The 27,653-nt window shown below is 47.3% G+C and overlaps 1 protein-coding gene across 5 annotated transcripts in view; it reads right to left on the bottom strand.

Moving 5' to 3' along the window:
- Window positions 1-27,653, bottom strand: part of HDAC7 (histone deacetylase 7) — a 190,323-nt gene that overhangs the window by 14,794 nt on the left and 147,876 nt on the right. For all 5 annotated transcript variants that reach the window (XM_081898110.1, XM_081898111.1, XM_081898109.1 and 2 more), the window contains 14 exons: window positions 26,593-26,715; window positions 25,166-25,275; window positions 21,279-21,401; window positions 20,367-20,550; window positions 18,565-18,776; window positions 17,229-17,426; window positions 15,305-15,527; window positions 14,569-14,702; window positions 11,732-11,852; window positions 11,133-11,182; window positions 7,922-8,029; window positions 5,532-5,587; window positions 4,222-4,309; window positions 3,663-3,782 (listed from right to left, as the gene is read on the bottom strand). In XM_081898110.1, the coding sequence (XP_081754236.1) occupies window positions 3,663-3,782; window positions 4,222-4,309; window positions 5,532-5,587; window positions 7,922-8,029; window positions 11,133-11,182; window positions 11,732-11,852; window positions 14,569-14,702; window positions 15,305-15,527; window positions 17,229-17,426; window positions 18,565-18,776; window positions 20,367-20,550; window positions 21,279-21,401; window positions 25,166-25,275; window positions 26,593-26,715 (1,850 nt within the window). The remainder of the gene's footprint in view (window positions 1-3,662; window positions 3,783-4,221; window positions 4,310-5,531; window positions 5,588-7,921; window positions 8,030-11,132; window positions 11,183-11,731; window positions 11,853-14,568; window positions 14,703-15,304; window positions 15,528-17,228; window positions 17,427-18,564; window positions 18,777-20,366; window positions 20,551-21,278; window positions 21,402-25,165; window positions 25,276-26,592; window positions 26,716-27,653) is intronic.

Below are 27,653 nucleotides of genomic sequence, written 5' to 3'. Positions count from 1 at the left end.
TAACCTGAAACTGTTCTTAACCTGAAGCACCACTTTAGCTAATGGGGCCTCCTGCTGCTGCTGCACGAGTTCTGTTCTCATCCTGAAGCAAAGTTCTTAACCCAAGGTAATATTTCTGGGTTAGCGGAGTCTGTAACCTGAAGCGTCTGTAACCTGAAGCGTATGTAACCCGAGGTACCACTGTAATTTTAATGTGGCTTGATGGATCTTTGTCCAGGACTGCCGTGTCACCTTTCAGAAGATCCTGCCCTTTTGGCACTGCACATGAGATCCAGAGTAAGGCATCTCCCAAATAATTTTGGAGCCCGAAAAGATTTGTAAGGGGAACAGCTCATAGCTGTGAGGCCAAATTCACATACAAAAGTGTTTCAGAAAAGCAATAGAAGTTTTTGACACATAGAATGGGCAGTTGTTCCTTTCTGAAATATGCTCATGTGGTGTGATACGTTAAGAATGTGAGCAGAGGATTAGCTACTTCTTCCAAGCTGCAGCTCCACGTACAGGAAGCACGCTGACTTCTTTACCCCTCTGCACGGTGGGCCCCAGTTCTACGTTGCCAGCTAAATCAAGAATTATCTCAAAACTTGAGTGCTCATCTGCCATTGGTGATACCGCAGAGAGTTTGGGGCTTGTCTGTGGGCATGGTCATGTGCATTTGTGTGCGTGTGTCTAAATGCTTGCACCACACACCATAATGCCAAATGAAAATGCAAGTCCAAAGCAGGTCAAAAGAATGTAAGAGCAGCCCCTGCTGGAGCCAACCAAAGGCTCATGCAGCACCCTGTTTTCCACCCTGGCCAACCTGACGTCCCCATGGGAAGACCACAAGCAGGACATGAGGGCAACAGCATTCTCCTCCCTGTGAGGAGAATGTGAATACCACTCCCAAGTGATATTCAGAGGCAGATGCCCGCTGACCCTGGAGGTAACTTAGGTCCCCAAATATGGCTTTTTATTGCTGTAAACAGAGAGCAAGCATAGCCTACAGCAGGACTGGCATATACTAACTTTTATTACATGTATTTCAATGGTCCTTGTAGAACTTTGAGTTGCATGCCAGCTGTTGGAGTTTGCTCCATAGCCTTCATCATCTTTGGGATGCAACCAGGTGACAGGACAGGACAGGAATTTTGCAGGAGGGGCCAGAGCAGTGGCCTTTTTCCATGGTAGCAAGGGTAATCAAACCAAATCAAATGGGAATGGGTGATGGGGGCAGTGGGTGGGTGGGAGGGAGGAGATAATATCTGGTGTACAGAAAACAAATTTATGCATGTCCAATTAACATTGTACATCAGCACAACCCAGAAATGGCCAGAAAAGGGGGCATAACAGGGGCGGGGGCATTGACACACGCGAGGGTCAGAAATACCCCCCCCCCACCAAACGGTTGTTGCCTGTAGTTCTGCACATCTATATCTTAACTTGTAAGCTAGTTGGGAGGGAGGAGGGGGGGAGGGACCCATACCAGAGGCCCTGAGAATTCTGCTCCAGTCCTGAGTCTCGGCAGAGCTGCAACATCAAAATAGACAGTGGGGCAGATGAAGGAGGGGGAAACAGCTCATAAAGCGCAGGGAGGGGAGCCTCGGGTGATACGCCACAGTCTCACAGGGATTCGCACAGCATCATAAACAATCCCTCAGCCCCTTTGATATCTCCTGCTCACAGAGAAAGATGAGAACCAGATGGGAGGCAACTATAGTTCTGGCCACTCTCAGCGCTAAGCCCCTTTGAAAGCAGGTTGTAAAACATGATGGATTTGAAATGACAAAGGGAGTTCGGCCGACTCTCCCCAACCCTTGGCTTGCAGGAATCCCCACCATCTCCTGCTAGAGCTCTCCAGTGTTGCCATAAGGAGTTCTCCCTTGAGAATGCTTTCCTTCAAAGAGGGCACTTATGCTCCTAACTGGGAATTTTTGTCATTTAAAACCTTGTGAATATGGGTGAAAGTGGTATGTAAATACTGGAAGCAGCCACTGCTTAAATCCTGGTAGGTTTCCAAGGGCTTATTCATACTGCATTGCACTTCAGGCAGTATAACCTCCTGACTGCTTGAGCTGATGTGTCCACCAATGCCCCAGTTGCTCAGGGAAGAAAGTTGGTCAGTCAGGATAAAAACTGTGGGAAAACTGAACTACCTGTGTAAGACTAAGTTCTGGGAAGCTGGTTGGGAAGAGACCTTAGAAGGTAGAGAAATTATAGGTCAGAGTGCTCAGAGGAAGGGTGGCTGAAAGAAAAGGGGAGAAACAGAGAAACTTAAAGGAAGGGCAGGTAGAATAAACAGAGGCTTGAGGGCTGTGGGCCATGGAGATAAGAGAGCATGAGGTTGGTAGGCCTTGTCTCTGGGAGGGTCCTGTGCTTTTATGAGAGGGATGTTGTTTGACTCCAGCAGAAGGGAACATTCTGCCAGCTCTGCCACCTCCCATTTCCGCAATATTGTGACTGGGCAATCATAAAGAAGCAGTGAGAGAGAGTACTGGGTTCTGTTTATCAGTTTGAATGGATCAGTCAATTCCTGGGCTAGTTTTATTTCAGGGATCTGGTGGATGATGCAAACCTGCTGACTTTTGTGGACAAACAAAAAGATACATTTGCATCACCCATATTCTTTTCTTTCTTTTTCTTGGTGGAGGCACCAAACACCTATCATTCCTGGGCCCTTGTGATGTAGCAATCCATTCACGGTCACATGGTGAGTGCATGATGAGACCTGACAGCACTTGTGAAATGGGGCTTCCCCTCTCTCCTCTTCATACCCCACACTCTCCCCAAATCTGCTTACTTGAACAGATTTTTAGAGGGCATGTGGGCAGAGGGAGGAGAGAGGGAGAACATTCCTTTGCACAGGTAGAAATCCTTGCACCAAAGAAATGTTTGCTTTAGCTTTGCTGTTGGCATCTGTCTGTCTCGAGAGACAATGGAGTGTGCCTCCAGGGGTGAAGTCAAACCACTAGAGAATCACAGCTCCTGCTGTGGCTGCTGAGACTGGCAACTCGTAACTGCCACCTCCTGCATTGTTTTCACTGCATTAGCGGCACCAAAGTGACCTCTCGGGGATGCAAGCCTGGGCAGTGTGTCTGGAGGTCCTGGGCTGCCCAGGTGACAAACCCCACTCTAAGCCTCAGTGATGTGGTCCACAGGGAAGCAGAGAAAGATGTTTGTCACCAGTTTGGCTGCAGGAGTTACAGGAAGGAGGCGTACAAGGCACCATCCAACCATCTTAGGAACTCTTGTGTAGGGTTTACTCTTTACCCTATTCTTCTCCCAATTATGTCCCACAGGGCGTTCACTTTAGCACTACACAGGATTCGACCCAAAGCTGCTAAGTCAGGATTTGAAGTCAGGTCTCCAGAAGCAAAAAATCACTATTTGATTTTGATTTTATAGCCACACTGGCTATAAAACAATGTTGCTTGGCTTGCATTCCTCAATTCTGAGATGCCTCCTGCCTCAGGGATGCAGACCCTGTGTCCCTCCAGATGTTGCTGGCTCTCATCACCCCCAGCTCACATGGTGAATAGTCAGGGATGATAGGAGCTGCAATCCAACAGCATCTGGAGGGCCACAGGTTTCCCCCAACCTGTCCTATCTCCTACCCACTTTCCCCTAACAAGAGGCTGTCTTTCCAGGGTTGTGAAGAAGAGAACCATTCAACAAAAGCTCACCTCCTCGGCTGCTCCGCTTCCAGGGAAGAAGTTGCCATCATCATGGCGATGCAAAGACATGTAGAGGACATTTGGGTCCCTGTAGAACACTTGCTGAGTCCCATTGCCATGGTGAACATCCTGAGGAGGAGCAGGAAGAGGGCAAGACAATGTGAGAGAATGCTGTTATTATTATTATTACTGATTAGATTTCTGATCCGCTCTCCACTACAAAGTCACGGAATGGGTTACAACAATTTAAAAATGCAATATTAAAAACAGTTTAAACAGATTACAATGCAGACACCAGGGTGGTGCCCTAAAATAAATACCTCAGGGGTTAAAGGCCAGGTGTGTAAAGAGATGCATCTTCAGCATCCAATGAAAATTACAGAAAGAGGATGGTGGATGTACCTCGTTCTGTAGGGGTGGGAGTGGGAAGCTGCTGGCCATCTACTCTCACTGCCTCGCCTGGTTGCTGAACCCTAAGCTTGCATTCTACATCCCTGCAAGAATCATGGGAAACCAACTTGCAGTCTGGGAAGAGGGAGAAAGACCAGCTTGGTGGATGGAGACTCACCCAGTCTATGATAAGAATCTTGCTGATTTTCCCTTTCTGCTGAAGCTGCCTGGCTGCAATCGCCACTGAATTGAAGAAGCAGAAGCCCCTGGCAAGGAAGGGTGAAGGCAAGAAGGTCAGCATCCAAGACAGACAGTGCCCTGGGGTACTCCCCCACCCCCCACACCTGGGGCACCCAAGGTCCTCCCTTGTGTACTGTTGCCTCCATGGAATGGACCACTCCCTGTCCCTTGTCAAAGGCAAGTCTTATAATATGGACCGAATTTTGACATTCCTCAAGAGGACCAGATCACAGGCAGCAAAGGTGATGAAATCTGTTGTGCTATTCCATTTGTGCACCTCTTTTGGACTCCACAAAAGTGCATCACAAGGACACATTTTTGACCCCCTTGCCACCAGAAAACTGTTTTCTCCTGGAGACTTGCCAAAGCCTGAGCTCAGAATTCCTCTGGCTCCAACATCATGCTCATCGCTTCACAGCTGCAGCATCAGGTGGTGCCATGCATGTGTGAATGAGCAACCAGGGGTCAGACACCACATGCAAACCTTTCACATTGTCTCAGACACCATGCTTTTCACTGGAATCTTTTCATGTGCTGAGCTGAGAGCCAACAGGTGCTGTGCACTGAAGTGATGCAACTCAAATGTCCGCACCAGGGTGAATCCTTCAAGTGCCGTTGTTTCTTGTACAGGCCAAGACTTTTACCACTTTCTATAGGTTAAGACTAGCATCTCAAATGGTGCCTGGATTGCAACTGGGAAATGGTGCAAAGTCTGGAGCACTGGGATGATGGGCTCAAAGGGCACCTTCTCATTAGGATGAAAAGCTTTGACGCAGGAAGGAGAGGACAAAGGGCCAGATTGGACAAAGGGCAAGCTATTGCAAGCTGCACAAAACCTCCAGTTAGCACAACTGGTGTTGAGAGCCAGTGTGGTGTAGTGGTTAAGAGCGGTAGTCTCGTAATCTGGAGAACCGGGTTTGAGTCTCCGCTCCTCCACATGCAGCTGCTGGGTGACCTTGGGCCAGTCACACTTCTTTGAAGTCTCTCAGCCCCACTCACCTCACAGAGTGTTTGTTGTGGGGGAGGAAGGGAAAGGAGAATGTTAGCCGCTTTGAGACTCCTTAAAGGGAGTGAAAGGCGGGATATCAAATCAAATCCAAATCCAAACGTGGTTCTGGGAGAAACCCTTAATGAGCATGGGGGGAGGAGAGTGGGGGTTGTTCTGTCTGGCAAGCAGAAATGCTTGTGCAGATGGAACTATCATAACAGCACAACAGTGAATTCCTCCCCGAGAGGTGCAGTCCTTACATTGCAGTTGAGGGGTCTGCATGGTGTCCAGGAGGTCGTACAACAGCAAAGCCATTCTGCAAAAAACATTATAAAAAACAAAAACTGGGTGACTGGTTTGATAAACAGCATTGCGGCATCATTGCTATTACTGTTGCTGTCATTACTAATATCTACATTGCTTAAAATAAAACAAGTGCTTCAAGGATATTTTAAAGGTCCGAGTATCAAATCATAGATATTGGATGAGTAATCATAAGTGAAGTGGTTTTTGACTTCTACTTGTTTCGAATCATGTCTGAATATATGTGACGGCAAGTTAAATAACTGGACTTTCTTCTGTTTTCTTTCTTTCTTTCTTTCTTTCTTTCTTTCTTTCTTTCTTTCTTTCTTTCTTTCTTTCTTTCTTTCTTTCTTTTTCTTTTGCCTTGGTCTCATTATTCTTTAGATCTAGTTACTGCACTTACTGTATTCATTACATTTCATAGGCACATCACAGCCAAAGCGAAGCTCTTCTCTCTGTCACTTAGGTGACTATTTCTAGCATCTGACAAGATAGGCTTTGGCCCCCAAACAGAATAAATGAGGTTTGGTGTGTTTGTTTGTGTGTTAGAACCCCACCCCACCCCAATAAATGAGTTGGCCTTAAAGATGTCATATCACTCTTCTTTGGTTTTTTTGAAGCAACATACTAAGAAGGCTGTTCCTTTGGGTAAGATCTGGCCGATTTTGGTGGGAAAGACTTAAACCTGTGCTTGACTATTCCACTGAAATGGTTAGACAAAGAAGCGCTTAACTCAGTTCCCATTTAAGTCCAGGTGAAAACTGAGTCGTGACTAAGGTGAGTCCCACTGATTTCCAATGGGACACAAGTCAATTACAACACTGCTCACTCCATCAAACTATACATCTAAAGGAAATAACAGCAAACTCATGTAAACACAATTTAATACTGACAGACATATACCACTTTGAGGCTTAAAGCTAAACATTTAAATGTTTGCCCTCACTCTCAGCTGATTTTGTTTGCCCTTGGTGATGTCATCAGTACTTAAATGTGACACCATCACACCCATTATGTTTGCCCTGAGTGACTGGGTTCACTCTACTGGGGGCAGGATGTGCCAAAAGTAGGCAATGAGAAGGGAAACGAACAGCAGTGAATAGGCTTGAAAAAGCTGTCCATTAAGGGGTGGGATTTGTTGGTTTTTTTTGGGCGGGCATTTTCCCTCATCAAGAGAGAGAGAGAGAGAAATTCAGCCTGAAAATGGAAATAGGTAAACATTCAGATTAGCCTTAATTAAAATGTCCCTGGTGCAATTGCCAAATGTCTGTGAATAGAAATGCCCCCCCCCAACTGAAAACCCAGCAAAAGGAAACATTGCTACACCTCCTCTGAAGTTTATGCCAAAGCCTTGGGGCCACTACAGAAAAGGCACTCCTCCTCCCAGCTGCCATTGTGACTTCACTGCAGGATGTGATTTTTGAGCAAGACCTTGCTGTAAGTTCCTAATAGCAGTAATTTCTCACAGCAAGTCTACTGGAACAGTCTCCCCTCTCTTCAGATGCGTGTGTGTTCTGCACCATAACAAATCAAAACTTTTGAGAAACTCTAATCAGCCTCATCAGATCGCAAATCACATCTATTTCCACACATCTGCTGAGTTTTGCATCAGCTTTTCAGATTCCTGGTTTATTAAATGGCTTGGAATATCTGACAGTGAAACTGGAGACAGAATGGATGAAGGACTAGCTATAGAAAGGCATTCCTCAATCCACCCTCCACCCCATGCAACAAGGAGGACTAGACACAAAGAAAGAAAGAAAGAAAGAAAGAAAGAAAGAAAGAAAGAAAGAAAGAAAGAAAGAAAGAAAGAAAGAAAGAAAGAAAGAGGAAGGAAGGAAGGAAGGGTTATAGCCAACATGGGTCATAACCAGAGTTGATCCACTCTAATCAGTGGACCTAAAGGCCCAGATTCCAATGGGTCTGCTCTGCATATGACTAATGATGGATATCACCCAAAGAAATATGAGATGCTGAGGACAAAGAATACAAATAGCCTGTCTATGCATTTGCGGGAATCATCTCCATGCCTTTTTCCAAGCCACTTCCAGAAGTGTATTTCTCTGCTATGAACTCAGAGCCTACAAACTGTAGAGACCTTGGCCCTATACACCTGGCTGGTTTGGGGGCCTCACCCAACACCTGCAATTTTTTTCTCCCCCTCTTAGCACTCTGACAATTTGGGTGGTGGCAGCAAAAAGAAAGAAAAGGACAAAAGTAGACAGGGCTGTGGAGAGGTTTGTTGAAATTCTGTGCAATTCTACTCAGAGATTCTGCCACAGAATCTGCAGAGACACGTGCTCCTTCGTGGAAGGAGGGCTGCCCTGCCTCCCTGCCATCCTCTTACCTTGAGCTGCCTGCTGGCCACTTTGAAGGCCAGTTCTGTGACACTGCCAGCTGCCCAGCGTGCCGCATTGCTGGAGTGCAGCTCGTTCCAGATGGTGTCGCTGTCCACCTGGACGCAGGAGTAAATGAAGAGAAGTTAGCCCACAGCGCCTTGGTGAAGGGCCCCCATCTAATCCCAGATCACACAATGGCAGGATAGGAGCACACAGGGCTATAAAAGCACTGGAAAGATCCCCCCAGGGCAGACCTTTAACTTTGGACCAAGGAGGTCTGGATTCAAACATCAACTAAGCTCAGAGCTCACTGAACGGCCTAGGATACCTTTCAACCTTAGTTCTCTGCCTGTAAAATAGGCATTTTCAAGGAATCTGCCTCACAGGGCTGTTGTGAGGGCAAATAAGAATCGCTCAGCACTTTGCATGCAACAAGTGCTCATTCATGATTAACCATGGAAATGTGGTCCCCAACAAATCAAAGTTTTTGTGGGCTTCCCTCAGACTTAACACCATCCTCCCCCCAGGCTGCATTCCAGTGGGGCTCGACTTGCCCAGCACAACCCCCTCTAGGCAACAAAGTAGGGGCAGGAAGAACCCATTCTTTTTACCTTCTTGATTCTATTTGATTTTTTTTTTCAAAAACAAACATCTTGGTTTGATCAGGATCACGTCATCGGCAAAGTAAGAGCCGGAAAACCTCAGAGATTCTCTTCTGATCAACTCCATGTGTGAGCAGAACCCCCCTTCTGCCTGACTGCTCCGGGCGCGCTTCTCTCGCTCTCCCTCTCTTTCTCTCCGGGTGCAGGGGGGTGGGGGGGGGGAGAGGAGCCAAGGCCCATCCGTAAGGACAAGGGGAAGGAAGAGGGATGAAGGTACAGAGAGGCCCAAGAGAAAGAGCGCGCAAGAGGTTAAAGAGAAGGAGAACAGGGCTGGGCTGGGAGGCAGCATCCTGGAAAAGAGAGCGAGAAAAAAACAAAAACAGAAAACAGAAGAGGCACGCAAGAAGGCCATGAACAAAAGTGAGCGTGGCAGAGTGCCCAGAGGGAGGGGGGACACAAGAGACAGAGAGAAGGAGGGATGGGGAAGATCCCCCCCAAACTATCCCTATTCCCACCCCAGAGGCAATGAGGGGGCTCCCAAACTGTGACCAGGGAGCCACCCGCAGTCTGCAAGCTTCACTCAGGTGGCCCACGGTGTGTCCGCATTTAATACTCATGTTAATTTTGTAATTGTTTTTTCATTGCTTCTTTTATTTCTCATATTTTATGGGACTCATTTTGTAATGCAATAAAATACAATGTAAGGAACAAAAGAAGCAATAAAAATGCAATTAAAAATCATACAGCATCTAGCACATTGCTAAAACAGGCACAACAGAATCATTAAGTCTGTCAAAACCTTCAGCAATTTCTGTGGGTGGGGGGAGCTCTAGGTTTGAGCTCCAAAGCTGAAGAGGCAGCCACAATGGAAATATATGTGCATTTGAAGACGTAGGTGATGTGTGGATGATCACATAGAGCACCCCCTTAAAGCTATTGATTTCTGGAAGTTGCAAGCATAAGGCCTAGTTCTAACAGAGATGGTAAGCACATGCACAGGCTGTACCATTTCAGAGGAGGCTCACCTGGTAAAATCCTCCCCCCCCACAAAAAAACCAAATAAAAATAATGCAAACCTGTCCTACGTAGTACACTAGATGTCATGGAACAGCCTTGTCTTGGCATCTAGTTTTCTATGCTGACAAATGTACAGAGGAGCATCCTGCCATGTGAGGACCCCCCTTCCCACCACATCTGCAGTCTGAAGTGGGGCAGCACCAGTTTAAGACTTTAGCGAGAAGCAGGCCTTTGAAGCAGGGTGGCAAGCTGAAAAAATGGACAATTGCTGTGTAGAAGCCAGAGCTTCACCAGGAGTAGCATGTCAGGTGAATGATATCTGGTGAAATGCCTTCTTCTGCACCAAGTTCTGGGGAGCCTGTCCTTTTCTGCACTCAGTCACCCTACCAGTGCTGGCAGTGAGGTGGCGATGGGGAGAGCATATGGAAGAAGGGAGCCTTGTCTAGGATGGGCTGAACCTCTTGGTCCTGCTTCAGAAATGTTTTGGCTGAATCAGATTTTAAAGGACATCCACCCAGATCCCACCAAAAGCTCTGGCTGGTGTTCTGGATATCTTCAGGCTCTGCATATGGATTACAGGGTGATCACCAGGCCCTGTTGCAGATGCCCAGAGGCAGCTCGTGTGGGATCTGGTGTCACCAACAATGTCATTGTGACCTCACAATGTTCTGGCGAACCCTGTCTGTGTGTAGCAAAGGCTTACTGGAACCTGCTTTATCCGGTGGCAAGATGCTGCCAAGGCACAGTGCTGGAGCCAGAACACACCAGGGGGGATTCCGGTTGGGGTGGAGGCCATTTGACTCTCTGTGGGATGGTTTATGGGGCACCTCCACTTTACCTGTTTACCCCTCCCACCCCAGCCAGGATGTTGGAAAGAGGTCCACGGCAGGCGCAGGAAGAAGGAGGTAAGTGGCTGACCACAAAGAGAAGCCCAAGGGAAGGGGGCTCTCTTCACTGGCCTGTTCCCTTGAGCCAGAGAGAGGCCACCTCAAAGCAAGAGCTTCTTGGTGAGGAAAGGCTTGCTGGTGAGCAAGGGTGGCTGGGAGTGGTGGGCAGCCACATAACAAGGGCTGGGGAAGGACTCTTGATCCTCTGTAGTCAGAGACAGGGACAGCCAGAATGAGAAAGAACAGGACAGGAATATATACCCCCCATTCCTTTGACAAAGCCTAAGGATTGCGTCACCCCCTTAGTCATATCCTCCTCTTGCCTGCGCTGATGTTGCATCAAGGAACAGCTGGCGGGGACAGGAGACAGGGGAGGCTGGCGCCATGTGGATGCAATGAGGAGCCAGTGCATTGGTGAAGCATGGGTCCCCCCCACTGTCACCCCCCTTCCAATCCCCACTGGCCACTCTTGCTTACATCATTGCCTATCCCAGGGAGGAGTAGCTGCAGGCCAGAAGTCACTGCAACTTAAACTTTCAAGCTGTCCCCCGACACCCACCCAGCCTTGTGTATCCCAGTTGAATGCCTCCTCCATTTTGTGCCAGCCTAGCACACAAGCTGACTTCAGAAGGGAGAGCCCCTCACTGGGCGAGGCAAGGTTTGGGAGGGCATCTTTGATGAGAAGAATCTGGTTTGATAGGGAAGAAGCTTACCCCAACCCCACCACAGGGGAGCATGACAAACATCCGCTGGGAAAGGATTCCTGTGAGAGAAAAGAGAGAAGATGAAAGGGACTGAGGGTGCAGGTGAGCATTTTATGTGCATAGTAAAAGGTAAAGGTAAAGGTACCCCTGCCCGTACGGGCCAGTCTTGACAGACTCTGGGGTTGTGAGCCCATCTCACTCAAGAGGCCAGGGGCCAGCGCTGTCCGGAGACACTTCCGGGTCACATGGCCAGTGTGACATCACTGCTCTGGTGAGCCAGAGCTGCACACGGAAACACCGTTTACCTTCCCGCTGGTAAGCGGTCCCTATTTATCTACTTGCACCCGGAGGTGCTTTCGAACTGCTAGGTTGGCAGGCGCTGGGACCGAGCAGCGGGAGCGCACCCCGCAGCAGGGATTCGAACCGCCGACCTTTCGATCAGCAAGTCCTAGGCGCTGAGGCTTTAACCCACAGCGCCACCTGTGTCCCTTTTATGTGCATAAGTGCATTGCAAAACATCAGTTTAGAGCACAGCTTCTGACTACAGGCCTCTTTGTTTCCTCTCAGTCTTGGGTTGGGGGCGAGGGGTGGCATGCCTTGGCTCCTACCTGCTAGCTTCCCGTTGTCCAGCTTCAGGCGGCTGAGGGGGTTGGTGCCATACAGCAGCACGTGGCGCTCCGTGTGGACGGACTGCAGCTCCTCCAGAGTGGCCTTGCGCCCCCGCAGACACTGGCAGAGACACAAGTGGCTGTATTAAGTCAAGGGAGCACAAGGGCCAGCGGCAGGCAAAGAGGTCCCCCAAGGAAGAAGATCTGGAGTGCCAATCAGAGCAGAGGTCTAGGTGGTTCTGACGCAAGGGGCGCAATCCATGCAGGGGAATTTTGCCACATGCAAGTGCTGTTCAAATGAGCAGCGTGCCGGCCTTGTTCTTCATCTCAGGCTCTTCCCAGCTACCTCCCCACACTCAATGAGTTCTTAAGTCCTCCTCTTCTGCTGCCACTTCACCTGCCAAGATGCCACCATGTTTCAACCTTGGCTAGATGTTTTTCCCCTGGTTCAAAGGCATGGAAAAAGTAAACTGCAATTGCCTAGCAACCTCAGAGTGACTGAGCCAGTCATGTTTGATTCTTAAGTGGGAGGTATGTTTGGCACCCAGACCTGAGGTTTCCCGGACTGTTCTAAAGCCTGCCTTGCAGTTGCCAGGTAAAGAGGGGAGCAAAGAAAAAGGATCTACACAGGGAATCCAATTGTTCCAAAAGAAAAATGGCTGCTCATAAATTTCCCAAAAATGTGTGAACGCTTTGGTGAAACACACATCTGCCCAGCATCTGCAAAGCAGGCGTCTTCAGAAAATGTGGCAGTGTTCACTTGCAGGATAGGATTTACAGAGCTGAGAATGCTTTGCTGCTCAGTGAGTCAACAACTTTTGAATTAACAGGGCCATCCTGCGACACTCATAATTATTTTACGTGCACGTTGGGGAACAAACATTTTAACTGCGGAAATATGCATTGTTTTACTGTTTTCTTTTCTGAAGGGCATCTTAGTCACTGGTTAGAATAAGTGCTGTCAGCTAGCATGGGTGGGGAAGGGAACAAGGACAGCACTGGGGATCCAGGGGCCCTGTTGTCCTATGATTGTTTCTCTGTGAAGAGCAGGTTTTTCTGTCTTTCATCTTGGGTTGAGGGCCTCAAAAACTTTCCTCCTTTCCTCTCCTCTTATAGTATTCTCTCCCCCCCACACACACTCAAACACACACACTCAAACACAGGCTTGTTGGGGAATTGGGGAGGAAGAGGGTAGATTCAGGAAAATACACACTTTTTTATTTTGCAGCTTGTTTTTTGGCCCATTCTATAAAAGGGCTCCCTTGGCCAATAAAGCGAGATGAGCAGCACAACCCCAGAGTTGTCTGCGACTGGGCCTAATGGTCAGGGGTCCCATTACCTTTACCTTTATAAAAGTTTAAACTAATAAAAGCTCACTTTAAAAAACACTAAACATGCCAGGCTCCTATAGATTTTATTTAGTAGTTGGCCCCCACCTTATCTCCAAGGAGTTCAAGGTGGTGACATATGTACTTCCATCCCCTCTCCATTTTATCCTCACAACAGCCCTTTGGGGTAGGTTAGGCTAAGAGACAGTGATTGGCCCAAGGTCACCCAGTGAGCTGCATGACTGAATGGAGATTTGAACCCTGGTCTGCCAGGTCCTAGTCCGACACTCTAAGCACTACACCACATTGGGAAATGTAGTTCTGTGTGGAAGGCTACAGTTCTCTACTGGAGAATTCTCATCACTCTCACCAAACTACAATTCCTGAGGTTATTTTGGGTTAAAAACTGGAGGATAGACAAATGATCAGGAAAAGAAGTGGCTGAGCCTTCTCCTGTGTCTTTCACTGTGGCTATATATGCAGAAATCAGAAGGTGAGAATATTTTCACAGTGTGTAGATATCACCTGTAAAGGTATGCAGATTAAGTGGCTGTTAAATGCAGAGCTACAAAGGCTGGTAAAAAGTTGGCAACCCTTGCTGAATTGCTATAAAATGCATATATGTTTATACTTTAGAAATGCACCTTGTTGAGATGACAATCACAATTTGGGTTTGCTGGTTCTCTGTGCTCTGTCCTATTTCCAGACTTCTCAGCCACCATAAGAAAGCATGATTAAGCAGCTGCCAAATTAAACTCAACAGATGCATTTCTTTGTTGGGACCATGAGCTAACAAAGCCACATGAGATTAGTGGGGAGAGCTGAGCACATGTCCAGCGTGTCTTTGAAGTTTCTACTGCAGCCACATGCACGGCTGAAGGTCTCTCTTTCAATTTAAACTGGAAAGGGGGTTACTTCTTCAGCATACAATAGAAACTTGAAAACACACACACACACACTCCTCGCTCTTCATCATCTTATTACTTTCACCGTGATCTTCTATGAGCACCTGAAAGTGCAACAGGCAACCAGTGGTGTTTCCTGGCTATAGTTTCAAGAACAGTTACTCTAAATTTTCTAACCACTTGGAACACAAGGGCCACTCCTTCATCCAAAGATAAGAGAAATGCCCTGCTCCCAGATGTACCAAAAGTAAAAATACTGGTCATAAGAGGAGTTAATAGGCACTGTGGCAAATTATATGTTTCAACTCTAGCACTTGTGGTTGCAGAAAATTCCCTTTCTTCTACTCCTCTCTGCCACCTCCTTCCTTGCATAGATAAAGGTATCCCAATGAGCTAAAAATGAAAAGGAAGCAGAATATATTATGAAAAGCCAAGCAAATATATCCCTGGATGCTTTGTTTGAAGAAAGTGTTCAGAACACAGAATTTGGAGGGTATGCATGTATGCAAATTTCGTGCAAACTTCCCATCTCAGACTTCCAAAAGCTACAGCAAAACAGTCTCACACCCTCAGCTCATTACCCTGGACCTGCACTGCCTCCTACCTCACACTGACTGCGTAGGCCACGTTCTTGCAGGCGAGACCAGATGCTCTGGATGCGGCCAGCATGTTCAGGGTGGTTGCTGTTGTCACCACACGAGCACTGGTGCTTCAACATGACTGAGTCATACACGATGCCTGCAACGAAAAGAAAAGCAGCACCCAGGTCACTCACAAAGCTGCAACACTCTCTGGGCTTGGTGAGCACTGGAAAACCAACTCGAGCATACAGGAACCATGTGGCACAGCTCTTCCAGAATGCAGTATGGACTGCAGGTGTGGAATTAGGAACTGCAATAATTACTAATGTAAATAAACTCTCTGGTGGGGAACATGTCCTGGTTCTTCTGTCCCCCTTTGCTTCCCATCCTGCACTCAGCTCCCACCTGTGGCTCCTAGAAGTTGTCAGCATGTGACAGTGGTCACAATCCCGGGAATGGCTTCAACTGGCCAGGTAAACCAGGTGAGGGGAGCCAATGGGTCTCAAACCCTCAGTGAGGTGGGGACTTCCCCTGTGGTCTAGTTGCCTGGGCAGCACAGCCCCAGAGAAGTCACTTCAGTGCTGCTAATGCGGAAAACAACAACACCAAAGCAGTGGTTACAAATACCCTCTCCCCTGACTATTGGGCCATGTCGGCTGGGGCTGATGGGAGCTGGAGTCCAAAAGCATCTGGAGGGCCACACGTTCCCACTCCTCTTGTAGGGAGTCCTTGGCTTGTGTGTGAAAGCTGTTGCGTTACCTGTGGTGAAGCGAGGCTTGTTCGACTGCTCTTGCACCGGCAAGGGGATTGCCTTGGAAGATGTGTCCTGGCTCAGGTGGGATGGAGTGGCAGGGGCAGGTGACGAATGAGCTCTGGAGAGCGGCCGGTGGGAGCCGCGGCTTGCCGAGGCAAGCAGGGAGTCAGGATGCCTCCGCAGCAGCTGCTGCTGCATGCGCTGTTGCTGCTCCCAGACGTACTGGGCCTGTTGACCAAATTAAGAGAGGCACCATGTCAAACAGGGAACCCCCTCATGTCCCCTGCTACTCCTCTTGAAGCGCAGCTGTGGGGATACCTGCCTTCAGAGCGACGCGGAGTTCGCACCTGGGTAGCTGCTGCCCTCTAGTGCTTCTGCCCTGCATAGGCAGAGTCCCTTTGGTTCACCAAAAGCAGAGGCTGGCCAAGGAAAGTGTTTCTGGGGTGCCGTTGTCTAGTTATACTGATGGAGCACAGAAACAACGTCACCCTATTTTGCTGGTTTGTGAGTGTTGCGGAAGTGTTTTCTTATTTTTAGAGAACCATAGTGTGCTTTTAAGAATTTGTTTCTATTTCTTCCTCTTGGGAATGTGGACCTGTGGAGGCCTCCAACGACTTGTTGCATTTGCCCTTGTTCAGGGTATGGAAATGTTTTCTTTTTCAAGTGGTAATTTTTTTCCTTGTGAAATTATATATAATTTATTTGTTAGTCACTTTAACTTGCCCAAGGAAGCCCAAAGCAATTTACAATGAGCTAACCAAGCACACAAATGAAAAACCCTACATAGATACATTAAAACCCAGAGGAAAAAGAAATACAGTAAAAACACCCCCACCCACTTCTAAAAGTCTCACAGATAGTTTAAGGTCAAGGGCCTGGTTTTAGAGGAAAGCTTTCGCCTGGAGCCAAAAGATATATACAGTCATACCTCATGTTATATTTGCTTCAGGTTGAGCGCTTTCAGGTTGTGTCCCATGGCAACCCGGAAGTACCAGAAAGGGTTATTTCTGGGCTTTGCTGCTCACGCATGCACAGACATGCAAAATGACATCACGTGCATGCGGAAAAGTGGCGAATTGCGTCCCGCACACACGCTCAGACGCGGGTTGCGTTCTGCTCATGTTGCGAATGCGCCTCTGGAACGGATCCCATTCGCAACCAGAGGTACCACTGTAACGAAGGCACCAGGCAAGCCTCTCTGGAGAGTGTTTTCCAATATACATATGCATAGATAGCATGTGTGTGTTCACATTTTTAATTAGGAGTTTTTATTTTGCGGTTGCATTCTAATGTTGGTGTATCCCATTTGGCAAACTGGGCTAAAGAATCTGGGTTTTTGAGACAGGAAGGTGTTAAGCAGAAAATGACCTCAGGGGAAAAAGGGTAATTCCTGACCCCTTGGAGTCAGGAAGCTTAAAGAGAGGCCACAAAATATTTTACTATTAGCCAAAGATCACTGCTGTTTCCTGCATGTATGGACTTACATAGCGAAATCAGGAACATTTAAAAAGGACCAGAGTCACAGAATTGTAGAGCTGGAAGGGACCCCGAGGGTCATCTAGTCCAACTCCTGGCAATGCAGCAATCTCAACTAAACTGTAGGGTGCTGGGAGCAATAACCCAGGGAGCTGACTTATGCTGAGGGGGACCATTGGTCCATCCAGCTCAGTACGGTCTACACGGGTCGGCAGTGGCTCAACATCATCTCTTTCCGACAGGGTTCTCTCCCAGCCTTTATAGCTGAGATGTTGGGGATTGAGCAGGTGGGGGAACCTTCTGCATGCAAACCTGATGCTCATCCAGTGAGCTATGGATCTTCCCAAACCTGAGGATTGGGACATAGCATATTGCTGACATAGCATTTTGAAATGCAGAAAGCATTGTGTGTGTGTCCCCTATCCGTGTGTCCCTTTTGCTCTCTTCCAGTACCTGCTGAAGGACATGCTCCTCCTGAGGCTGACCCAACCGGGAGCGACTTTCTGTCTCTTTGCTGCTGCTTCCCCCTGCTGGCAAAGGCTCTGCCTGGGCCTGGGCCGGGTCGCTGGGATCTTCTCCTGCCTCTGCCTCCATGTCTTCTGAAGAGGGGATCTGCTGCAGCCGAGGTTTCTCGCTGGACTTGGCCATGCGCTGGGGTGGGAGGGAGAGAAGACCGAGTAAATCTGGGCTACGCAGGCTCAAAATAACCAACCCCACAAACTTCACTGGTTCTGCAAACATAGGCAGTTTGGCTGTGTTTTCCTGTTCTGCACCCTGTATCTGAAATGCATTGCATACCGATGAATGGCCAGGCACCTTTCCTCAAGAGCTTGTTAGACGAGGGAAATAATCATTTTATTGTATGCTGCCTTTCCAAAGTTAAAATGATGCTCAAGGCGGCTTACAATAGATTAAAAATTACATAGCAAAAGTGCTCATAAACAAAACGCCAACAAGCACACAACCAAACAGAACCATTTCCACATAAATCATAAAATCCAAAGTAAAGATACAAAAATCAACAGCAACCACCCCTCCCCACAATAAACTGCCTAAGCAACCCCCCAGCCCAAGAGTTTGTTCTGCAGCCTCAGCTTTTGTAGCTGGAGTCAGTCAGGACCGTTTCCTCCCAGGTCAGAGAGCAGGTCTTCCAGGACTCACAGCCAAGACAAAAACAGAACCTTGGATGCTGGGGTTACAGCATGCCCCACCCCTGCCTTGCATTACCACGCCAGCACACAAGGAATGCTGCCTAGAGGTTGTTTATGTCAGCGGCCCCCTCAACACAGGGACACAGAGAGCTGCTTTATATGCAGTGGGACCAGCACTCCACCTAGCTCAGCACTGTCCACACTGCTCTTGGCTGTGAGTCCTGGAAGATCTGCTGCCTGCCTTGCAGGCCTTTTCCCACCTGGCCTTGGACGGTAGGACCCAGACTGACTCCGGCTGCAGAAGCTGAGGCTGCTGGATGACTCTTGGGCTGGAGGATTGTTTAGAGGGTTATTGACAATAATTTTGTTTGTAACTTTATTTTAGATGTTATGATTTGTGTGGAAATTGTGTACTTTTTGATGTCTTTTATTAGTTAGGGCTACTTTTGTTACATTTGTAATCATGCTAGCACCTTGAGCATGGTTGTAACTGTGGAAAGGCAGCATACAAATGCGTGCATGTATATATGTATGAATGGCAGCAATTCTCCCAGGTTTCTGGCAGGGCACATTCCCAGCCCTGCTTCACAACTGAACCCAGCCCTTCCCCATCTGGAGGGGACCAGAGAAGAGCCTGCCTTGCCCAGCTGGGTCTGCTGCTTCAGCCTCTCCAAGAAGAGCGCATGGTGCTGCTGGTAGGCCAGCTGTTGCTGGACAGCTCTGGGGCTGGACGGCAGAGGCTCCGAGCGTGTCCTTCCCAAGGGCTTGTGGGGCGTAGGCATCGACAATCGCTCTGGGGGAAGCAGCTGGGAGCGGCTGAAGTGGAAAGGGACCGTTCCCAGTCCTGGAACTGCAAAGGAAAGAAGAGAAGCTAAGAATATAATCTGGAATACATCGCTTGTCAGTATTGTTCCCATAGGTGGGAAAGTGGGAGAGTGAAATGTTAAAAACCCAGTGTACATTTCCAGCTAAAGCAGGCTCTGCGTTCACAGCACAAGCGGGAAGGAAATGCAGCAAAGCGAGTTAAGAATCACTTTGTGATAGTTCCTCCATTTTCACGTTTCCATCCCACGATATTAAAATAACAACAACAACAACAACAACGCAGCAAGAAAACAGGCAAACAGTTTCTGCTGAATCCTTAGAAATGTCAAAGTGGCCTGGAAGGGGCTTTTGCCTCACTCATCACAGGCTGCAATAATAATAATAAAAGAATGGAAGAAAAAACAAGAACAAATTCCTGAATTCTGTTCTGATAACCTACTCCAAATTGTGAAGGAGCAAAATCCTTAGATTTTTTTTTTTAAATGCCAGAAATCTGCTTCTATCTGCTGCTTAAAAAATCTAGAGGAGCAGTGATAAGTGAGGCACATTCACAGCTGTCACAGCCCAGGTGGCTAGCTGGGGCGGCAGAATTCAGACGCTGCAAGGTTAGTCTGGAAAACCCGTCCATGATGTTCTCCTCTTTCCCTCATTCTATGTATGGGGCAGAGGGAAGGAGCTGCCTGAGAGTGTCGGGATCTCTGTTTGACCGAGCTGATAAAAGCTCATCCTCCTCTGGCCGAGTCCTTCGGAATCGCCCTCGACGTGATTGACGACCTGAGCTTCTGATAAGGCTCCAGGCACAACCCCCACTCAGCAGTTTCCAGCAGCATGCGGAAGGATGAGATAGTATGAGCTACATGCTAGGAGTTTTATTTCTAACTACACAGACAGCAAAGAAAAGTACATCCTCTCTCTGCGAGAGCAGAGAGCAACTGAAGCAAAGGAACAGGAAACCAGTAACGTCACATCCGTCTCCCGTGAGACTTCCAACAGTATGGAATGTGTGGAATGTAAACAGAGTCTTGTGACTCCAAAGCACTGCTCAGTGCAAACAGAAACTAACCGAGAGAACACTTAAGCGGGGACCACAGTTCCTCTTCTTCCTCCTTCCCCTAAGATGTCGTGTGGGGCAATCAAAACAAATGTTCTTGCAATAATGCAGTGTGAGCTGCCTCTCTGCATGGCATTTAATTACAAAGGGTTTTGTGGCACAATCTTGTCCGAAGGCCAAGATGTAAGGGGGACAATGAAGGACATAGCATGATGGTTATTGTGGTATTTGTGATGATCATCAAAGCAGCAAAATGAGGAACTGACAAGTGCAAAAACATATATATAACCTGCTTGTTCAGTATGAACGTTATCAGCCTAGAGCATTCTTCTCCCAAGAATCCCTCTGCTGCTACAGAACCTGCTATAAACACTACAAAACCCATCATGCTGTGCTATTTTTTTCTCCCTCGCATCTTGCTCATCTTCAATTACCCTTTGAGGAATACTGAACACAGTTCTCTTTTGTCTATGCAAACACGCATATCTTATGCAAACACGCAGTATCTTATTAAGTAAGACCCTTCCTTGCCTTATTGCCCCAAAGTGAGGGGCTGGTACGCACCTGTCACAAGAGGAGAATGGGGGAGAGAGGGCTCCAAGATTATAACAGGCTGCAGCCGAGTGGACAGTGGGTTCCCAGGCTCATGTTGCTCCAAGCTGGCTGGCAGGAATACGGGCGCATGAGTGCTAGTCAGGACAGGCACCTTGTGAGCAAGGCCTGGGTGTGTCCGGTGATCTCCATCGCCCTAGAGAGAGAGAATTGGAGACGGTGGATCAAGAGCACCTCCCTGAGTCCTGAACCTGGTCACAAAGTTCTCAAAGCGATGAGGTGGGTGCAAAACAGGTGAGGTACAAGGGATTAGTTCAGATCAGGGGGTGGGCAGAAAGGAGATTGCAGAGGGAAGCAAGGAGATTCTGCCGCATAAAAATACTGTCACTGAAGCTTTTCTTCAGGAGAGAATCTGAGTTTGCTACTCAGAGAACTGTAGAGTTGGAAGAGAGCCCGAGGGGCATCCAGACCAGCCCTCAGCTGAAATCAATGGGCCTAACTTACTCATGCCCACTGGTTTCAGTGGGTCTACTCTGAGTAAACCACAGCAGAATACCACCCCCAGATCACTTGCCCCTTGACAATGCCTGGTACTCTAGAAACAGTCCCAGGTACACAGGAGAGGAGCCCAGCTGGATCAGGCCAAGGCCTAGAGAGGAACACAGGAAGCTGATTTAACCATTGGTCCATCTAGCTCAGCCTTGTCTGCACTGACCAGCAGCAGCTCACCAGGGATTCAGGTGGGGTTTCCCCTCCCCCAGCCTGGAGATGCCAGGGACTAAACCTTCTGCATGCAAAGCAGATGCTCTACCGCTGAGCCACAGACCATCTAGCTCAGCTTTCTGTTTCCCACTGCAACCAACCCAGATGACTCCAGAAGCTTCTATCATGCTTGTCCCCTCGGCAAAGCCCCTCTAGACATACCCTGGCAGACGCTGCAGAAGTGGTCGGAAGTCCAAGGGTGAGTGCTGGGAGGGAGCCAGTGGTCTGAAGAGCAAACTGAGCCAACGAGCTCTCCTGCATTCTCAGGCGCTGAGCAAGGGGTGTCTGCATTAAAGACAGTGGGTGGGAGAATCAATCAATTTCAGACTTCCGGGTTGGTGCCAACGGATCATGGCTGCGCCCCTCGGATCTCCGAGGGACGAGCTCCGTGAGTTCGGGTCCTGACCGCTACGGCGAAAGCGGGGACTGTTTTAAAACACAGGCGGGAGAAGCCTGTGACGTGGTGACTCGGCTGGCACCTTCAGCGCCCCCTCCCTCCGTAAGGAAACCCCCCTTTTTTGGGAGGTTTTTCGGAGCGGAGAGGAGAGAGTGGCACGGTGCTGCGAGGTGATCGCTTCCTCACGGAGCGAAGCCGCATAGCCGTGACCGGAGAGCGCCAACTTTTTTCCTGTAACCAATTGGATTAGCAACAACTACCCGTGAGTAGAACAACTTGAAAGATAATTAAGAACCTGTTAAAGACTATCTAACTCTGGGAAATTACATCCATTCAAATTCTAATTTGGAGCTACAGCGGGAAGTTCTAAACAGGAAGTCCGCCTCCTGCTTTGTAAATAGACTAAAGCAAAGAGACTACAGGCTAAAATCTCTGAAACTTTGATTTAAAGATCTAAATATCCACTGTTTTGAAGAAACTTCCCCCCCTTTTTTTTTCTTTCGAAGAAGAAGGGGGAGACTTTGAACTTGATAAAGCTCTGAGATCGGGAACCTTACAGCTCAAACCTGGGAATGAGCAGTCTGATGTTAAGGATTTTTTTTTCTCAAGAACTTTTGACAGGTGGACTTTTGAAAATTAATGGAAAATATACATAATTCCCTCTACCCTTCTGATTCAAAGATGGCGTACGCAACAATGTTATGTCTTCATATTTATAAGCTGAGAGGTTTCTTAGAATGTTACTGTCGGAAACTGTATCCCTCTAGTGGGGGAATTTGAAACTGTGGCATGTACAATTGAGAGTTGCAGATAAACAAGTCTGGAATTTACAGTTTGACCTTCAAATACTCAAAATGCAGTTCTCGGAAGCAATGTTGAATGCATTGTTAAGAACAATTTTTTTGTTGGAGGAACTCCACAGAAAAGTGGAACTCCAGGAATCGATTTTGTTATCACAATTGGTGTCAAAAGGAAAACTGGAAGAAGAAAAACTGGAAGAAGAGGAAGAACTGGTGCTGGACGATGAGTCGGGGCAAGAAGAAGAGGGAAAATTTAACTTAACTGAGGACTATAAATCAAATTTGTTTGTGGACCACAAGTTGAGATCATATACGACGGACTGTGGTACAGGCCAGACTGTAATGGTTGGCCCTCAGTTTGAACTGAAAGGATGGAAGGATGCCATTATGCAGGGTTCTTTGGATTGTTGGAAGATGAATATGTGTTTGGAAATGTATGAAGGGGTTGGGGCTACCAGATTTAGATGCACTGGGAAATATTTTTGGAAAGATCTCTTAAAATACAAATTTGAAAATTGGGTTGAAGGGTTCAGATGCAGCAGCTATCACGTGAGAATGGGATCCCACAGAGAGGGGTTCTTGACAATTAAAGAGGATGAACAAAACTGCCGGAAAGGGTTTAGGGGGGACCCAAGAGCCTCTGACATTAGGTTCCCGGACTAATGAGTTTGCGGCCATCAACGGAAAGGACTGGTAATTTTTATTTTATTTTTTGGTGTCCAGGGGAGGAGTTGTGGGGAGAGGTTTGGGAAATTTAAAGTTTTTATTGAAATGTGCTACAAAGTTATAAAGTGTTATAAAATTTAAAAATTATTTTAAAGTAAAACAGGTTGTAAGAGAAATTGGATAATGGTGGATAGGTATCCATAGGTTTAAGCAGAAGTTTGTGGAAAAAGTTATGTACTTATAAGTTAAGAATTTAAAGTCAGTAAGGTTAAGGAAAGTATGTTATATATATGTAAAAATTTGGAAAGATGGAAAGGATTTGCTAAAATATCAAATTGAAGCAGAATACAAAAAAAGGGAGGTGAGAGGAAGCCAAAGAACTAAGCTAAAGAAAGATACATTATTGAAGTGTATTTGATTTTTATGTAATGTTTTGTCTTTTTTCTTTTTTTCTTTGTGTTTGTTGTTTTTGTGTGATTGTTTTACCTTTGTTATATTGTTGAAAATCTAATAAATATCATTTAAAAAAAGAGAGAATTAATCAACTTCAGTGACTTTCAAGCTTCTGGGCTCAAGGGGACGCATGACCTGTCGCCAAGCAACTCCATTGTTGCTTTTCTGCCATAGAACCACTGCATGGTGGAGAGGATTCTGGGAGATCTGCTCAGGTTATGTAGACCCTCTGACAGACCGGCTGGTCCTTCCCATCTGCATAAATCATGTGTGCCTGTGAGAACACTTCCCAGAATCCTCCGTCTCCAGGACATCCTCAGCAGATGTTGCTGGCAGATTCTGGCTTTGATCTTGTTTGAATCTCGAGTCCACCCATTGATGCCCGTTCACCCTGATTCCACCACATATTACAAAGGAAAACCAGCAAAAGAGAAGGGATCTGCACAATGACATGTTTGCGTATGGGAATGTGTATCCAACTGTATGTGCAGCAACACATTTACTCACTTTACAACTCTCCACTTTTCAACCACTTTGGTGTCGCAAAAGCAGAAGAAAGTTGACATATTTACGTCTTTCTGCCCCAATTTTCTAAGAAAGGGCCTCTACAATCACAAAAATACCATTGGCAATAACTTATTAACATAGGAAACTGCCTTAAATGGAATGGCACCACAGGTTGGTCTACATAACTCAGTATTGTCTACAATTCTACAGCTGAAAGGCAGGGGCTTTGCTGGGTTTCAGGCAGGGACTCTTTGCCGCACCCTGCCTGAAGATGCAGGGGACTGAATGGGAGACCTTCTGCTTTTAAATATATGCTCATCAACTGAGTTATGGCCCTTCTTCAAAATAAGAGGAGGAGGAGGAGGAGGGAGGAGGAGGAGGAGGAGGAGGAGAAGGAGAAGAAGAAGAAGAAGAAGAAGAAGAAGAAGAAGAAGAAGAAGAAGAAGAAGAAGAAGAAGAAGAAGAAAGATTTCTTTTAAAAAGAAAGAAAAAAGCAGTAGATAAAACCAGACAGAAAAGAACAGCTTAGCAAATGGGCCTGCTGGAAGAGGCACAATGGTGAAAAGGACATTTTTTGCAATGGACTTAAAATTTGCCAAATCGTAGTGCAAATAACCCTCAATTATAGGGTGAATGTTGTAAAACTTAGAAGATTGTTAGCTTTTGTGTGAGGAGAAGGGGCTCATAAGGGAGTGAAACGGAGCCATTCTTACTAGAATTAATATGATCAAAAGGCAGGTGGAAAGGTGTTTGTGTGTTACAAGACACAACTGCCTCTTTGTGTGATCCTGGTAGGTGGAAGCAAGTGTTGGGTAGGTGAGTGGGTGCAGAGCAGGCCTAAGAAACCTGCTCTTCGTGCAGGTTTTCTTGGCTTACTGATCCCACAGGCCAAGTTGTTTTTTGCTGCTCCAGAGAAGCGGACATGGAGCAATGGGTCCAAACTACAAGAAAGAAGATTCCACCTAAACATTAGGAAGAACTTCCTGACAGTAAGAGCTGTTTGACAGTGGAATTTGCTGCCAAGGAGTGTGGTGGAGTCTCCTTCTTTGGAGGTCTTTAAGCAGAGGCTTGACAACCATATGTCAGGAGTGTTCTGCTGGTGTTTCCTGCTTGGCAGGGGGTTGGACTCGATGGCCCTTGTGGTCTCTTCCAACTCTATGATTCTATGATTCAATCACAGACTCCATGGGGATCATCCCAAGTCTCCAGTCCTACAGGGTCCATACCTCTTGTGCAAGGCCTGGCGCGGCCGGCAGGGCTCCGTGCTCTGGCACCAGGCTGTCATTGGGTGAACTGCACCCAGACACTGGGGTGCTGCTGCTGCTGGGAGATGAATCTGCAGGTGAGAAAGAACATGAACGGCTTTGTCTACAGCAAGACCAGGACAAGCAAAGGAAGGGGAAAGAGAATGCTCAGGTACACAGTCATGGGAGACTTGAGGATTACTGGAGGAATGCCGTAAGTCTTGGATGCAGTCATGATCAGGTATGGGGAACCTGTGGTCCACCAGACTTTGTGTGACTCTCAGCTCCCATCAGCCCCAGCCAGCATGCCCAATGGTCAGCGATGATGGGAGTGGTAATTGAAGGGGGACAGGTTTCTCATCCTTGGTTCATGCCACACAGGTATGGTGACCCAATCATGCAGGTTCACCATGAAGTTAAGCAGGATCTATTTTGTTTATTTTAAAGATTTCTTACTCACCTTTTATCATACCATCCCAGGGTGGGTTACGACAATATGGTATGCAATTATAAAAACGTGGAAGAGTTACAATTATCAAACAAGTAAAATTGTTTTAACCAGAACAGTATAAATTCAGGAAGTGTCATTCCCCCGTGCAAACAGATGCACATGATATGTGATACCTCTACCCAGCCGCATGAAGTACACAACCTTTCCATCTTATAAGCCATTTCTTTTCCCAGAATACTTCATTCTGTCCCAGATTCCCAGGTTTGTATCCAAACCCCAACAGTATTTCATAGCTCAGTCCTCCTTGGGGTTAGGTTTTTTTTTCCTTTAGGTCTCCCCCCCCCCCGCCTTACAGGATTATTTTCTTATGGGGGGAGGCACTTTTGCCATCTTTCGGGTTCCACTGAGCTTTTCATTTAATAAATAAAAATAACTGTGTTGTGGGGGTTATTGTTTTTGCTTGCTACTATGTTGTATACTTTTGTCGTAAAACACCCTGTGATCCTTGGATGGAAGTGGCAGGGAATAACTCTAATAAATAATAATTAAATTTAATAAATAATAATAAATTTGATACTTCTCCCTTATGGGAGACACCAGGATCCACACTCATTATTTGTACTGGATAACTCTGACCACAACCACACTGGACTGTTGTAAGGCAAGCCTGCATAGCTTGTGACCTGTCAGCTATACACAGTGGAAGTATCAGGAGCTCCCATATACACTGGCACTGAAACGAAGGGGGAAGCTAAGCTTGGGGCGAGCAAGCTCCTCAGACCTCTGTTTCAAATGGGCTCATCTCAGCTGACTCACAAATAAGCTCATTCTTAGCTCAGCTGTGTCACAAACTATGGTCCCGCTGCATTCCCAACAATGGCAGTTAATCCTTGGAACCCCGGAGCATCCTCATGGCAATGGATGCTCCATAGCAAGACCACACCCACCAAACTCTTACCAATGGCTTCTGCCGGGCGCCTCTTCAAGGAAGGGGGTGCACTCTCCTTGCGTGTCAGTGGGTTTTTGCGCCGCTCGCCGGCCTTCTTTGTCTTGTAGCGCAACTTCAGGTTGGGTTCAGACGCTGAAGCAAATTCAGGAAAGAAGGTGAGAACCACCATATTTGACAGCTGGAGGTCAGGAAGTGCACTGGGCAGTGAGTCTTTGCTCTGGCAAGGCAGGCTCAGCACAAAGGTTGGGGAAGAGAAGCTCCCCAACTCCAGAATGGGGAAGATGCAGGGCTGGTGGAACCAAGGCCAGCCCAAAACTCAGGACCTCTGCTAGTCCCTGAGGCAGAGAATCCAAATGTATGCCATAAGGTGGAATTGAATGAATAAGGTGATAGGCAACATCTGCACACAGCACAATCCCACTTCTCATCTCACATTGGATGGTCATCTGACATGGATGCTTTAGCTGAGATTCCCGCATTGCAGGGGCTGAACTAGATGACCCCTGGGGTCCCTTCTATCTCTACAGTTCTTACTGTCATCACCCTTATCATTACTACTAGACTGAAGGGGTGAGGAGGCCATCTGCCCTCTCAGCAGAGGTGGTGGCAAGGCCCTGCTCCTCATCTCCCCCTCTGAAGCTAGCCTGCATGAGACTGCATGAAACGTTGCTGGTGCACACACATCTTAAGAGACTTCCAGGCTTTCCCTCGATTGTTCTATACTTCCAATGCAGCTAGAATTTCTCTAATGCTTCCTGCCTGTTACCCTTGAGTCTCCCTAATTATGACATTGTTTTTGGACAGCCCTGTTTTCTTCTTTGTAAGCCACTTTGAGCATAATCTGTTTGTGTGTGTGGAAAAGCAGCAGACAAAAATATGAATGGTTGAATGATTAACCCAGCAGCCATGTGTGTGCCTCACAGGTAAGCCGTTGATTACATTCCTCTCCAGGTCAGGAAAACCAGGTTTCTGCAAATCAGACCAAGGCTGGCAGCCCTGTCCTCCTTCTTCTCCCTGCTTCACCTGACAAACCCTACAAAACTGCTCTCTGGCACTGCTCTTCCTCCTCA

The sequence above is a fragment of the Podarcis melisellensis genome, assembly GCF_964234715.1.
Source record: "Podarcis melisellensis genome assembly, chromosome: 2".
Taxonomy (NCBI): domain Eukaryota; kingdom Metazoa; phylum Chordata; class Lepidosauria; order Squamata; family Lacertidae; genus Podarcis; species Podarcis melisellensis.
This window is presented reverse-complemented; position numbering and strand designations above follow the sequence as displayed.